The sequence below is a fragment of the Glycine soja genome, unplaced genomic scaffold, assembly GCF_004193775.1.
Source record: "Glycine soja cultivar W05 unplaced genomic scaffold, ASM419377v2 tig00103951_1_pilon_653842_670486, whole genome shotgun sequence".
NCBI lineage: Eukaryota > Viridiplantae > Streptophyta > Magnoliopsida > Fabales > Fabaceae > Glycine > Glycine soja.
In genome coordinates, this window is record NW_021144372.1 from 2,173 (window position 1) to 16,646 (window position 14,474).

Sequence of the window (14,474 nt, forward strand, 5' to 3'; positions counted from 1 at the left end):
ATGCCTAAGAAAAAGAAAGTGAAGCAGGTCGAGCCTGAACCTTCTGTGGCTGTTAAGGGTGGTGAGCCAATCAAGAAGAAAAAGAAAAAGACCAAGCCTTCAAAAGAACAAGGTGACAATCAACCTGTTGACGTCCAACCACCTTCGACCGATATTGACGGCACTGAAGTAGAGGCTACTCCTTCTGTTGCTGAGATGGGCAACCCTGTCGATCAACCGGTCTCACCACAAGAACAACCTGCCGTCGAGGTATCATCCTCTTAATGTGTTTTAAATCATAGCTTATACGAAACTATTTGTTAACCTTTTTCCATGATAACTCGAATCAGGTACAACAAAATGTTTCTGTAGAAGAAATACCCTCACATGCTCGAACATCTCCCGCTCCTGAAACGGATGCAGTGAATGTTGAGGAACAGGGTGAAGGTCAAGGCATTGGATCCAGCAGTCCTCATGGATCGAGTCAGAAAAGTTCATCCGAAGAAAACTTTTTCGATGAAGAGGGCATAGAAGAGGCTGAAGCTGGTGGTTCGGACATTTACCCGGCGTCTTCGACATCTAAGCTTTCCGCTAGCATAGGGATCGCAGAAGATACATTCATTCAAATGCAAGACGAAGACCCTGCTGCAGCCCTTCGACTCCTGCTAAACACAAGTCAAGCCAACACCTCAAGTGAAAAGATTCCTGGTGCTTCGTCCTCATCTGATGCCGAAATAAACTCTTCAGTGCGCCAAGATTGCCTGCTCCTGAAGTTATCAATGGAATACGCACGGGAAGACGTACTTAAATCCATTGAAGAGAACCCCTCTGCTGCTTTTGGGCACCTGAACTTTTTGAAGAAATTGCACAACCCCCTTACCTCTGATGAGATTCTAGGCAAAGTTATCCAAATCGAGTCCATTATCGATCAATTTGCAAGTACTGTGCAGAAAAAACGCGAAAATGGCGCCAGACTAGATGCCCAGAAACAGGCACATATCCTTCTGCTCGAGAAAGCCCGAGCTGCTCAACATGAAGTCGAACGTCTTACCAAAGAGGCGAAAGAAGGATCTTCTGAGATCAAAGCCTGCGATGATAACATCTCCTCCTGGGAAGCAACTATTACGGATTTGCTGTCTCAGGTCGATGATCTAAAGCAAAAAATTGTGACAGAGCAGGCCAAACGCAAAGAACTCCAGGAGAAGGCCGCTAACTCGATTCAGAAACTGGTTGCTGAAAAAGGGAGGGAAGGCCTGAAGGCCTTTAGCGCATCTCAAGCTGTAGCAGATGAGGCGAGAGTTATGGAGAGTGCTGACCAGGTCTTAACTAAAGAGATGGCCACCTTGAAGAAACTATATGAGGACTTGGTCATGCATTAGTAGAACTTATAATTTCTTTATTTCGAATTCTGTATTTCGATTCTACTTTTCGATGTAATATTGACACATGCCCTTTCGTGGCAATTTACTGTTATCGCCATTTTTATGTTTCCCGTATTTCTCTTATTCTATGCTTATTTTAACTACAAGCAGTGTTGGTTTATATTTTTTCAAATACTTACCATTTATGCTCAAAGTACGTTTCTGAGTGGTTAGCTCCTCTAACTCATAAGCACCATTCGAATAGATCTGAATTATTTTATACGGTCCTTCCCAATTTGGGGACCATTTGCCCAAGGCTCGATCCTTACTATCTATGGGCAGGATAATCTTCCAAACTAAATCTCCAACATTAAAAGTTTTTGACTTCACTTTCTTATTATAAGCTTTAGCAACTCTTTCTTTTTGTTTAGTCAAAACTTCTAATGCTCTTAATCTCTCCTCATCTAAATCAACCAACTCATCTGACATCATTTTCCAATAATGGTCGATTGGAATGTCCATTTGTTTTTGTACCCTGGCTGATTGCAAATGTATTTCGACCGGAAGTACAGCATCATGCCCATAAGTCAGTCGAAATGGGGTAGTATTAGTTGATTCCTTAGGAGAATTTCTACATGCCCATAGAACTTGATCTAACGTTTTATTCCAATTTCTTGGCTTTTGGGCAATGTGTTTTTTAATCAAGTTAATTACAATCTTATTGGCTGCTTCGACCTGACCATTTGCTTGCGCGTAATATGGTGTTGAGGTTAATAATCGAAAGCCAGTTTCTTTGGCAAATTCTTGCATTTTCCGTCCAGTAAAAACTGAACCTTGATCAGTGGTAATTGTTTCAGGAATACCATACCAATAAATAATATGATTTTGAATGAAACTAATTACTGCTTTCTGATCAACATTTGGCAAAGGGACTGCTTCGATCCATTTTGTAAAGTAATCGATACCAACTATAATATAACGCTGGTTCTTAGAAGAAGCAGGTTTGATTTCACCAATTAGGTCCAAAGCCCATCCTCTGAAAGGCCAAGGTTTGATTATGGAGTGTAACTCACTAGCAGGTACATGCTGTATTCCTGCATGCTTTTGGCATTCCTGACAGCCTTTAGCAAATTCTATGCAGTCTTTCAACATCGAAGGCCAATACAAACCTTGTCGAAATAAAAGCCATTTCATTTTATGGCCTGCTTGATGTGATCCACAAGCCCCACTGTGAACATGGGAAACTGCCAAGTATGCTTCTGATTCACTTAGACATTTCAACAACACTCATTCTGCAGTCTTTTTAAACAAATCATTTCCCACAATCACGTAATTTAAAGCCCTATATTTGATCTTTCGAGCCACATTACCCATTGGATTTTCCAAATATTCAACAATGGACTTTCTCCAATCATTATCTAACATATTGTCAATGGCCAAAATTTGAATTTTTCCCTGGAGATCATCCATGCTTTCATCTTCATTATTTTGTGGTGTAATTGCCCCCACAAGTTTTGGCATTGGCAATTTAGTACTTAATGGCTCTGGTATCACCAGTTTATCTTTTATTTCGATCAACTGAGTTAATTTTTCCTTCGACATTTTGTACCCTGAAGCTATTTGGGCTAAATCATTTGCTTCTTGGTTTTCTTGTCGAGGTATATGCTCAATGTTAATGTAATCGAAATGATTCAGAAGAGAACTCGCCATAACAAAATATTTTGCTAAGTGTTCATTAACACATTTGTATTCTTGTGTTAATTGCTTCAATACTAATTCTGAATCACCCCTTATGTTAACATTTCTTGCCCCCAGGCTAATTAAAATTTCAAGGCCTGTAATTAGAGCTTCATACTCAGCCTCATTATTAGAACAAAGCCCTTTGATTTTATATTTGAACTTAGTTGGAACTTTATTGGGGGATATTATTAAAACTCCAATTCCAGTTCCATGTTTGTGTTTCGAACCATCGAAATACAAAATCCAAGGCTCTGTATCGACATAGTCTTGCGGCATTCGATCACTGAGTGATCTACAATAAAATCAGCCACAATTTGACCCTTAACAGATTTCAAAGGCTTGTACGTTAAAGAATATTCTGTTAATGCTAAAGCCCATTTTCCAATTCTACTATGTAAATAGGTTTTGACAACATGTGCTTAATAATATCATAATGAGAATACACATAAACATCAACAGGCTTTATATATGCTTAAGTTTTGCACAAGAGAAATACAGACAAAGACAAAGTTTTTCTATGGCAGTATATCTAGTTTCTGCATTATTTATACACGACTAAGATAATAAATTGCATGTCTACGCCATCATCATCTTCCTGAGCCAACATGCTACCAATGGTCTTGTCAGACGCAGCAATATACAACTTCATAGCTTGTTTCGACTAGGAGGCATTAACACAGGAGGCTTGATCAATATTCTTTAATTTCATCGAAAGCCTTTTGATGCTCTTCATTCCATTGAATGGTTCATCTTTCTTGAGTCGAAGTAATGGCGAAAAAATTTGAGCTTTGCCACTTAGATTCGAAATGAATCGCCTCAAGAAGTTGATTTTTCCTAGCAAAGACTGAAGCTGTTTTTTGGTCGAAGGAGGCTTCGTCTCAAGAATAGCCTTTGTCTTATTTTGATTTATCTCAATGCCTTTTTATGCACCACAAAACCAAGGAAATCTCCTGCACGCACACAAAAAGCACATTTTAATGGATTCATTTTAATCCATGTTTCCTCATTCGTTCGAAAGATTGCCTAAGGTAATCCAAATGGCTATCTTCATTTGATGATTATATCATCAATATAAACTTGCATAAATGTGTCAATAAAATCATGAAACATGGAATTCATGGCCCTTTGATAAGTGGCCCCAGCATTTTTCAACCCAAAGGGCATAAACCACCCATTCATAAGTGCCTAAAGCACCAGGGCATCGAAATGCTGTTTTTGACACATCACTTTCAGCAATAAATATTTGGTTATAACCAGAATAACCATCTAACATGCTTAAAAATTCGAAGCCAGCTGCTGAATCTACACAATTCCGCTACTGGCATAGCGTATTCATCTTTAGGTGTAGCATTATTTAAATCCCTAAAATCTATGCATACTCTAAGAGTTCCATTCTTTTTAATAACAGGACTATATTTGCTAACCATTCGACATACCTGGCAGATCTGATGAATTTACACCTCAGCAGCCTTTCGATCTCTTCCTTAATCTTGGACATGATTTCTGGTGCGAATCTTCTTGGTAGTTGTTTTACTGGTCTTTTTCCCTCCTTAATCGGTAATTCATTTCGACCATTTCTCTGCTTAACCCAGGCATTTCGTGGTAATCCAAGCAAAACAGTCTTTGAATTCTCTAAGAAGAGGCACCAGCTTTTCTTTTAGACTTGAGGTGATATTGGCACTGATATAGGTTGGCCTTTTTATCGAGCCATCTCCAATGTCGATCTCCTCCAAAGGATCTTGAGCCTGCATCTTTGGCACCTCACTTATGGGATTTTTCTCAAAACCTAGCGGCTCATCATCATAAATGCAATCCAGTCTTCGATCCTTTGTTTCTTTGTTTTCATGATCTTCGATCTTGGCTTCAACTGCCATATTTTGTTGAGATTCAGCCTCAAAAGCCGTATTTAGTCTATTTTCGGCCATATAAGCCGTAATTCTGGCCCATGCAGTGGCCTCAGTCATATTAATCTTCATATATATTCCACCCAGTTGGTGGAATGACTCCATCTTCAGAGGGAACAACATCAACTTCCTCCCTCTCCCATATAAACCCATAGGTAGGATGGAGTTTGACAGAGTGGATAACATTGTCACTTGATTCGACAACAGCCTCCTTGTCACCACAAGGTGCTATGTTAGCCAAATTTTTGTCAAAAGTTTGTGCAGTAACATTATCAACCTCTGACTTATAGAAGCTTTGATCTGCCTCTATATTTTCAACAATCCCATCCTCCCTCCAGATAATGAGTTTCTGGTGGAGGGTAGATGGCACAGCCCCAACTCCATGAATCCATTCCCTTCCTAATAGCAAGTTAAATTAGCCTTAGACTGTATCACCAGGAATAGAGTTGGTCGAACTATACTGCCTACAGCAACATCTACTTGAATGGCTCCCAAAGAATAGCCAGTTTTACCCTCATAATTCGAAAGCACAATGTTGTGGGCAGATAGATCAGTGTCATGTTTCCCGATCTTGTGGAGCATAGATCGAGGCATTAAGTTAACAGCCGCTCCTCCATCTATGAGCACTTTGTTGATACCAATATTCTCAACTTTTGCTATGATGAAAAGAGGTTTGAGATGACTTTTCATCTGAAAATCTGGCCTTTCGAAATAAGCTAATTGTTCTTCCACACAGCCATTGTTCATAACATAGTAACATACTGGCTTTGGGTCAGCCATATCAAAATGATCGAACTCACTTTCGATCTCAGTAACTTCAGACTGGACATCATATTCAGATGGCAAGATAGATACCACACAAATGACATCAAAGTCTGGTTCAGAATCCAGTAGATCCTCATCCTCCATCTTATCTTCATCCACTGGAGGCAGAAGTCTCTCTTTTACTGGCCTCCTAGATACTTCTTTATACTGGCCCGTTTGCAGATTCTGTTGGGCCAATTTCTTCTGACGCTGAAACCTACGCCATTGGGTCCTCGTCATAGGATTCTTTCCTCTGTAATTGTTCCTATAAGAGTACCTATTAGCCTCCTGTGGGCCAATTTGCTTCGTTCCACTCGAACCGCCTACTTCCATGGCCCCTTTGTTGAACCTTATAAGTCCCTGATGCATCCATTTTTCGACCGGAACTGAACAGGAGGAGCGAAAGTATTCCTTCGACCAGATTTCTGATCACTGTTCGACTGCACCATAACCCTTTTGCCTTTATCGAAACGTTGGTTCTGCTTTGCCCCCTTGTTAACAACTTGGTATTTTCTGAGGCCCTCAGTAGCCTCCCTATCACATACTGCACTGCAGCGAGGACAGAGCATCACACTCTTGCTTTCGAGTTTGCATCTGTTCAAGAAATCAATTAAATCTTCCTCAGCATGAGGATACACAGCCTTCATTTGTTCGTTGTAATCCTCTTCAGATATGCCCTGCACTTGCACCTGAGACAACTCCATTGCTTCGACCATCATTATTTCTTGTGGTTCTGCATAGAGAGTTTCAGCAGCTTTGGATGTTTCAGCATTTGCCTGGGCAACCTTTGGTTTCTCACCAAATTTGAGCCTCCCTTCGTTGAGAGCCTTTTGAACCAAATCCCTGAAAAGAACACAACGTGAGGTTTTGTGGCCAAGGAATTATGAAATTTACAATAACCCCTTTTCTTCTGTTGTTCGATTGGGGGTACTTTCAAGCCCTTTGGAACAACAATTTGGCCATCTGTGACTAATAAATCAAATATTTCATCACATTTAGTTATGTCAAATGTATAAGTTTTAGACACAAATTTATCATTTTTAGGTTCAACAGGGTTTTTTCCATTGGAAGGTCTAAGAAGTTTACAAACATAAGGAGGTCCAGGTTTTAATTCTGCTAAATCAACCTCATTGTCTTCGATATCTTCGTAAATAATATCGAACTCCTGGTCACTGTCATTGGTTTCGACATATGCAACTTTTCCTTCTTGTGGAACTTAGAATTTCTAGCCTTTTCAGCCTTCAATCGTTCGAGTTGTCGAACTCTATCAGCCAATTGAGCCATATCCCTTAAATACTGGGTATCTAATTTCTTTCTAATCGAATAGTCTAGGCCACCAGCAGCCATTTCGACTAATTCATGTTCAGGGACTTGGGTGAAACACCTTGCCTTTAAGAGTCTGCATCTGTTCAAATAATCATCAATTGATTCAGGTGCCTTACGTCGAACGCTGGCTAACTCTTTAAGGCTTATCTTAGACTGTCCCATATAGAATTGCTCATGGAAAATCCTCTCCAATTGGTTCCAATTATGTATGGAATGAGGAGAAAGGGTTGTAAACCATGTGAAAGCATTTTTAGTTAAGGAATTAGGGAAATATCTCATTCTTAAATTTTCATTATTAGCCAAGTCCCCTGCCTCGACCAAATATCTAGCAACGTGTTCGACAGTAGACTCATTTGTCTCTCCTGCAAACTTAGTAAACTTAGGGATTTTCACACCCCTTGGTAATTCTGTCTGTAACACATATTCAGATAATGGGGACACAAAATTGGGCCTGTGTAAGCCCAAATTCAAACCATTCTGTACTAGAATTGTTTCGACCATTTGGGCCAGGTTATTCTGCCTATCGAAACGGTTTTGTTGAACATTCCCTATTACTTCATCAGCATTTTGGTTTCTATTTACCAACACTATACCAGGGTTTGGTTCGACCTGTTGGGCTGGTGGCTCTATGCGTGCCAATGGTTGTGGTGCTTGAGCCATTTGTATCCCTGGGTTGTTAGGCATCTGTATCTCTTGGACAGGCGCCTGTATTTGGATCTGTCGAATTGGTGGTTGCTGTATGGGTGGTGCCCCAAAAAAGTCAGCAATTCGACTTATTTGATTTGTTAACATTTGGTAACTGTCATTTGTATTTTGAATTAAAGGGTTAATAACAGTTCCTATTTGTTGTGTTAACATGTTAACCATATCATGGTTACTTTCATCCATTTGTTGTCTGAGTGACAAAACGGATGTATTGGTTAAATGTTGAGGAATTACCCTACCTTGATTGCCGCTACAGACCCTGATGGAGAGGACATATTAAGATTCTCTATATTTGGTTGAGAGTTTTGCAACCCTGCCATCAAAGATGTAGGCATGCCATATAGAGGGTTTTGAAGCGGTCGAAAGGGACTTCCACTGGGATTCCCTAAACTAGGGTTATTCCATGGGGCAAAAGCAGACGCTGACGTGGTCGAACTTGCCAACGTCATGTTGGTCATGGGAGAAGTTACCCCTGTCTGATTCATAACCGTCGAAGCGGTCGAACTTATCGTGCCAACAGTTTGGTCAGGAATTGCTCCTATGCCGGAATTTATATTGGCATTACTGACAGATGTCTGCGTTGGTTGCCCCTCCATATTTGGAAGGTCATTGTTTCGATTACTTGGGGGTGGTCTAGCCATCCTTGTACGACTTTTGAATTCTGTTAAGTGTGGAACAGATTTCCCACTTCTTAAATGCATACAAGATCAAAACAATTAAGAATGCAATAAACCAACTGCACTCAATAAACTTTAATAATAATTTTAAAGCCAAAACACACAATTGACCTGTCCCACCGGGCGTGCCAATTTGTTTACGCTGGAATTTGGTAAACAAACCGCTAGTCTAAGTTAATTGCTTGCGAGATCAACTAGTGAATCTCAGGAGCATGCCATTTGTGTGTTTGCTTTAGATGAAAAAACCTTTAATGTTCATCATTGCAACAAACATTCACTGGTTTAAGATTTACAGAAAGTAAAACTCTTTGACAGAATCGAAATGCTGGAAGTAACTCGACAAGAGAAAAGTAAAATGCAGAAATTAAAGGACCAGCGAGTTCATTCGACCGAATGAACCATTTAAAGGAAGGAATTATAAAGTGAAACGTAAATTGCATTGCATTCGAAATGTAAAGTTTACAGAAACTTAAAATGGTTCACAATCATACATTTTTCCTTGCGTACTCGTTTCTCTCTGCGCTGGGTACTTTGAGTATATAAGGATTTGTAGAAATGATTTGCGACCTTGAAATCTGACTAAAAACTACTATATATAGACATTCGAAAATAAAACTGCCCTAACGGTCGAACACTATCCTAATGCCAAGTGTCCTGCTACGTACACCTTGCATGCACATAACTGCTCCTTAGAATGGTTATCCATATCGCTCGAAGTCGAACTGATTTTGTGAAGTTTTGTCAGAAATTGCGCTAAGTCCAGAAATCTTGCTGCCTTGACTTCGATTCGACCATATGCCAGCTCGATTCGCCCAATGGTTCGAAGCCCTCTTTCTTGTCTTAGCCTTATACTTCGTAAATACTTCCTCGAACCTGTGAATCCCTTTCAATAGATTCTTCTTTCTTTTCGATTCGAACATAATCTGGCAAAATTCGTATTTAGAGCATATTTTTAGCTCATCAAAAATATGGGCTAACAGCTCCATACCAAGATGATGAGCTTGTAGGACTTCAAGAAGTGTTAGAAGTTGACCCTGATGTCATTAATGAATCTCTTGCAGATGTTGATGGAGGTGGAGAAGAGATAGATGCAGATTTACTCAAATAACTAGACTTGATTGAACCAGACGAGGATGAATGCATATTAAGTGAGAATGACATTGAGAGTGATTTTGATGATACAGATACTTCTTAGGTAATTCATACATTAAAGTTGATTGCATGTCTTATGTTCATTGTGTATATGTGTATGTGTGTGTATTTTTACATTTGTATGACTGTGGTTTGTAATAATTATTACTTTTACTCTTGTAGCGAATATGAAAGAGAAGATAAGTGACCTATTTTGGTGTAGAAAATATTTTTATGTGAGTTTTCATTAACAAGTTGGATTTATTTGTTTACTAAAGTGTATTGCTTGTGGTACTTCACTTTTTATGTATTTGTTTTTAAATATATTGCATGCCTTATGTTCATTGTGTGTGTGTGTGTGTGTGTGTATATATATATATATATATATTTACATTTGTATGACTATGATTTGTAATAATTATTACTTTTACTCTTGTAGTAAATATGAAAGAGAAAATAACTGGTCTATTTTGGTGTAGAAAACTTGTTTATGTAAGTTTTCATTAACAAGTTGGATATATTTGTTTACTAAAGTGTATTGTTTGTGGTACTTCATTTTTTATTTGTTTGTTCTTAATATCATATATGTGTGTGTGTGTGTGTGTGGTGTGTGTGGTGTGTGTGTGTGTGTGTGTGTGTGTGTGTGTGTGTGGTGTGTGTGTGTGTGTGTGTGTGTGGTGTGTGTGTGTGTGTGTGTGTGTGTGTGTGGTGTGTGTGTGTGTGTGTGTGTGGTGTGTGTGTGTGTGTGTGTGTGTGGTGTGTGTGTGTGTGTGTGTGTGTGTGTGTGTGTGTGTGTGTGTGTGTGTGTGTGTGGTGTGTGTGTGTGTGTGTGTGTGTGTGTGTGTGTGTGTGTGTGTGTGTGTGTGTGTGTGTGTGTGTGTGTGTGTGTGTGGTGTGTGTGTGTGTGTGTGTGTGTGTGTGTGTGTGTGTGTGTGTGTGTGTGTGTGTGTGTGTGTGTGTGTGTGTGTGTGTGTGTGTGTCTACATGTGTAGCAAAATCAAACATGCAGATGGTAGACAAAGGTAGAGGTGGTGGTTGTAGAACATTTAATCGTGGTAGAAGACGTGGTCTTAGTTTGGGAGCTCCAATTACCACCAACCCTTCCACCTCATCCATTCACGTATCAACCTCAGAGTCAATGATTCATGTCATTGCACCGACTCCAAACACACTTCCTACAGCTCAAGACCAACCAAATCCTACCTTTGTAAGGGAGTCAATTCCCATTACCCCTGTTAGAGATGCTTCACCTTCAGCACCAGATGATTCTCTTACACTTGAGTACCCATCAGATCCAAATTGTGAACATATTATTGATTAGAGGCCTTTCATTTGTGCATATAATGGAGAGTAACTGCATTTTATTTAACTATTAATTTTTCTTAAAATGTTTTTTAAATGTGGTATTGGCAATGTCTTTGTACATAGGTTTCAACCAACATATGAGTGTTCTAATATCATATCAAATATCATTACTCATTACGGAAAAATTTGATGAACCAGCTGCAAGTTGGTTGAAGGTGTCAATTGACCTTCACGATAGGTAGTTTGGAGAGTTTAAGGTAACTTGAATTATGGTTTAATTTAAAATGTATTGTTTCTTGTATCATTTCTAAATTATTTCTTGTTTCCTATTTTATGCAGAAAGAGTATAGGTGGCACCCACAAGAAGAGAGAGCCATTAGAGCTATTTTTGAGACAAAAGGTTCATGCATTTTGAAAAGTGCAATGAACAAGATCAGAAATGGTCAAGATAAAGGAAAGTGGATAACAGACAATGTTCGAGCAGCCTTGGATGAACATTGGGGTTCTACAGATTTCCTAAACAAGAGCTCTACTGCCAAGGCGAATCGATCTATTGATAGAGGAGCCTTAGCATACTATGGTGAACCATATCTACTGCAACTCACTTTGAAAGCTGGTAATTTCACTTTATATATATATATATATATATATATATATATATATATATATATATATATATGTATATATGTATACCTCATTGATTTCAATTCAATGTAATTAATTAAATGTATTACAGTTTTAACTTTTTAAATTTATGTAGTCAAAGGAGTTTCAAAGACCACCAACTACTTGGGAGGATGGAGAAAACTAAGAAATTGAAGTCGGGAAAATGGGTCAATGACAAGTCCCGCGAATTTGCTGTAAGTTGTTTTTTTCTAATCCTATCACTTTATTTGATATATAGTGACTGATATTATAAATGAACTCTTGCCTTTGGTTAATATCTCTTGAACTTATTTACACATCTTGATTTGTTTTTCTTTAGCTAGTGTTAAATGTTTGTGATTGACTAGTATAACTTTGAAGCCTACTATAGTAGATTAAAGTCAATTTTTTTCTTGTATTAGTGGTGATTTTCTTGAATATTAATTCTTATATGTCTACACATTTAACAATTTATATTCATACCTCACTTTATATTGAAGGAGAAATATCAACATTGTCAATATGAAATCTTACAACATTCGACAGAGGAAGGAACATCTACACAGGATTCCCTTTACACTGCTACTTCTGTTAATGATAATGAAATATATCTGAATGTTGTTGGAGCTCCAAATTACAAGGGGAACATGTATGGGCTAGGTACTTTGAGCAAACAGTTTAGTTGTTCAAAATCAGCTCCATCTACTTCTATTGCTCCTGTGGAAGACCAAATAAAGGAAATGTGTGAGACAATTAATAAATTGAATGCTGAGCTTTTGGCAAAGGCAAATAAGGAGAAGACACTTGAGGAAAAGATGTTGCAGCTGATGGAGAATCATGACCACCAAAGTCAGGAGATGCGACAACAGATGCAAGAACAAAATGAGCAAATTCGTCAACAAAATGAGCAACTGTAGCGTATACTACAACACTTGCATATTCAGTCTATCATGCCAGCTCCTAGTCTATCAACTACCATAACAGATGGAACTGAGCACCATATTAATGATGCTCAGGTTGATCGTCCTCATGACATGGGAAATGATCATTGACTCTTGGTTATTGTTTATTTAGTTTGATTATGTCACGTTAGTTATGAATTTGAACTTTATTAAACTTTTACATTGCATTTGATTAAACTTTGAATTTGCACTTTATCAATCTTTAAAATAGAACTTTGTTATTAGATATATTTACTCATTATGAATGTCCACTTTTATTTATAAGTTTGATTATACAATTTAATTAAAATTTATGTTTACAGTCGATAATTATTAAGCAGGTCAAAATGTAACAAATGGAAAAAGAAAACATACAACATATTTTCATTTAGCGACCAAATTTGTGATCGAAATGCATTTTTAATTAATTTTATATTTAAAAATTAAAAATTAAATAACGAATATGCATTTCTATTCTGAAATTAATGATTTACTGGCGACCGAATTAGTGACCGAACTATATATGTATTTTACTATAAATTTAGCCACTAAATTAGCGACTGAAAGTAATTTTAAAATTAATTATTCAATAACGACCGAAATAACTACGAAAACCACTTTAATTTATTTTATATTTAAAATTTATTATTCGATCGTGACTGAAATAGTGACCGAATATTCTTTGTTTTCATTTTATATTTAAAATTTAATTATTTATTAGCGACCAAATTAGTGACTAACGATTCAGTTGCTGAATTGGTCAAGTGAAATAGCAACCAAATGTGCGGTGGCCGAATTTATTATTTTTGAGTGATTACATCGGTCGCTATTTAGCGACCAAAGAAAAATTCTATTATAAAAGACTTAGCGACTAGGGTTTTTGCGACGTGATTAGTTCGGTCACTATTTCGGTGGCTAACACTTTTAGCGACCAAATTTAACAATTCAGAGACGGAATATGTCGGTCGCTAAATCACAACCTTAAGTAGTGTTTTAGAGTTAAATTATCTTACTAAATAATTTTTTAGGTTAGCAGGATGAATGCAAACCCAACACAACTAACTCAAGTTGTTAGTGAAATGGCCAAGCATTCAACTATTTCTTTGTTAGATGACATGCTATAGACTGGTCACATGTTCATATCAGATTTATATTAGTCAACTCAAGTTTGCAAGTTAACTTCATATATTTGAACAACATTCATCTTTTTAAAAAAATTATTAATCAAAATTTTATGAACAGACCTGTTATGCTTCGATGTTGACAAAAATCATATTAATCGAGACAAAGAATATTTGATTTTGTGAATCATGCTCGAAATGCACTAAAAAGATTTCAAAAGTTGAGAATAAACTGGGTATTTAAAAAATTTAGTTTCTGTGATTATTTTTACAAATATCATAATGAAAAGAAATATAAATAAAACATTTTTAAATTATAATGCCTTTGTAGCTTCAAAATATAAAAGGTGAATTATCATTTTTTATGCATTTCAGTTTAGACTCAATGGAACAAGTTTGAGTTTATTATTTTTATACCATTTTCATGAATTTCAAGATATGCCATAAATTTTCATATTACCATTTCAATAAATTATGGCTTATATCAATAGAAAAATATATCTTATATTTGTTTCGTAGTTTGATGTTATCAATAGTTCTTTTATATCTTTAAAATTTACATCATATGCTCCCGAATGATGTGAGACAGAGGATTGAGAGCTTGGAGGTGCCAAGTCTGGATACTGGAAGGGATAATGTGCTTTGGAGGGAAACAAATGATGGTGAGTTTTCTGGTAGCTCAGCTTACTCGGTTAAGGCTTTCCCCACTAATTTTGCAAAAACCCCCTGTTCTAATGTATTTAGAGCGGGAGAGGCCCTGAAAGGTTGAAAAGCCTGTTATGGAGGATGGGAAAAGGTTGCCTCGTGACAAATCTTAGGAGGTGGGATATGGGTA

General features: G+C 37.5%; 2 protein-coding genes across 2 annotated transcripts; one reads left to right on the forward strand and one right to left on the reverse strand.

The window, feature by feature from the left end:
• Nucleotides 1–1,481: 1,481 nt before the first annotated feature.
• Nucleotides 1,482–2,492, reverse strand: LOC114404452 (uncharacterized protein K02A2.6-like). The gene has a single exon (XM_028367393.1). It carries the CDS (start codon nucleotides 2,490–2,492, stop codon nucleotides 1,482–1,484), a length of 1,011 nt encoding a protein of 336 aa, XP_028223194.1.
• An 8,138-nt stretch (nucleotides 2,493–10,630) lies between these two features.
• On the forward strand, nucleotides 10,631–12,494 carry LOC114404453. Its single transcript, XM_028367394.1, has 4 exons — nucleotides 10,631–10,928; nucleotides 11,056–11,147; nucleotides 11,272–11,548; nucleotides 12,124–12,494. Exons 1-4 carry the CDS (start codon nucleotides 10,631–10,633, stop codon nucleotides 12,492–12,494), a joined length of 1,038 nt encoding a protein of 345 aa, XP_028223195.1.
• The last annotated feature ends 1,980 nt before the right edge of the window (nucleotides 12,495–14,474 follow it).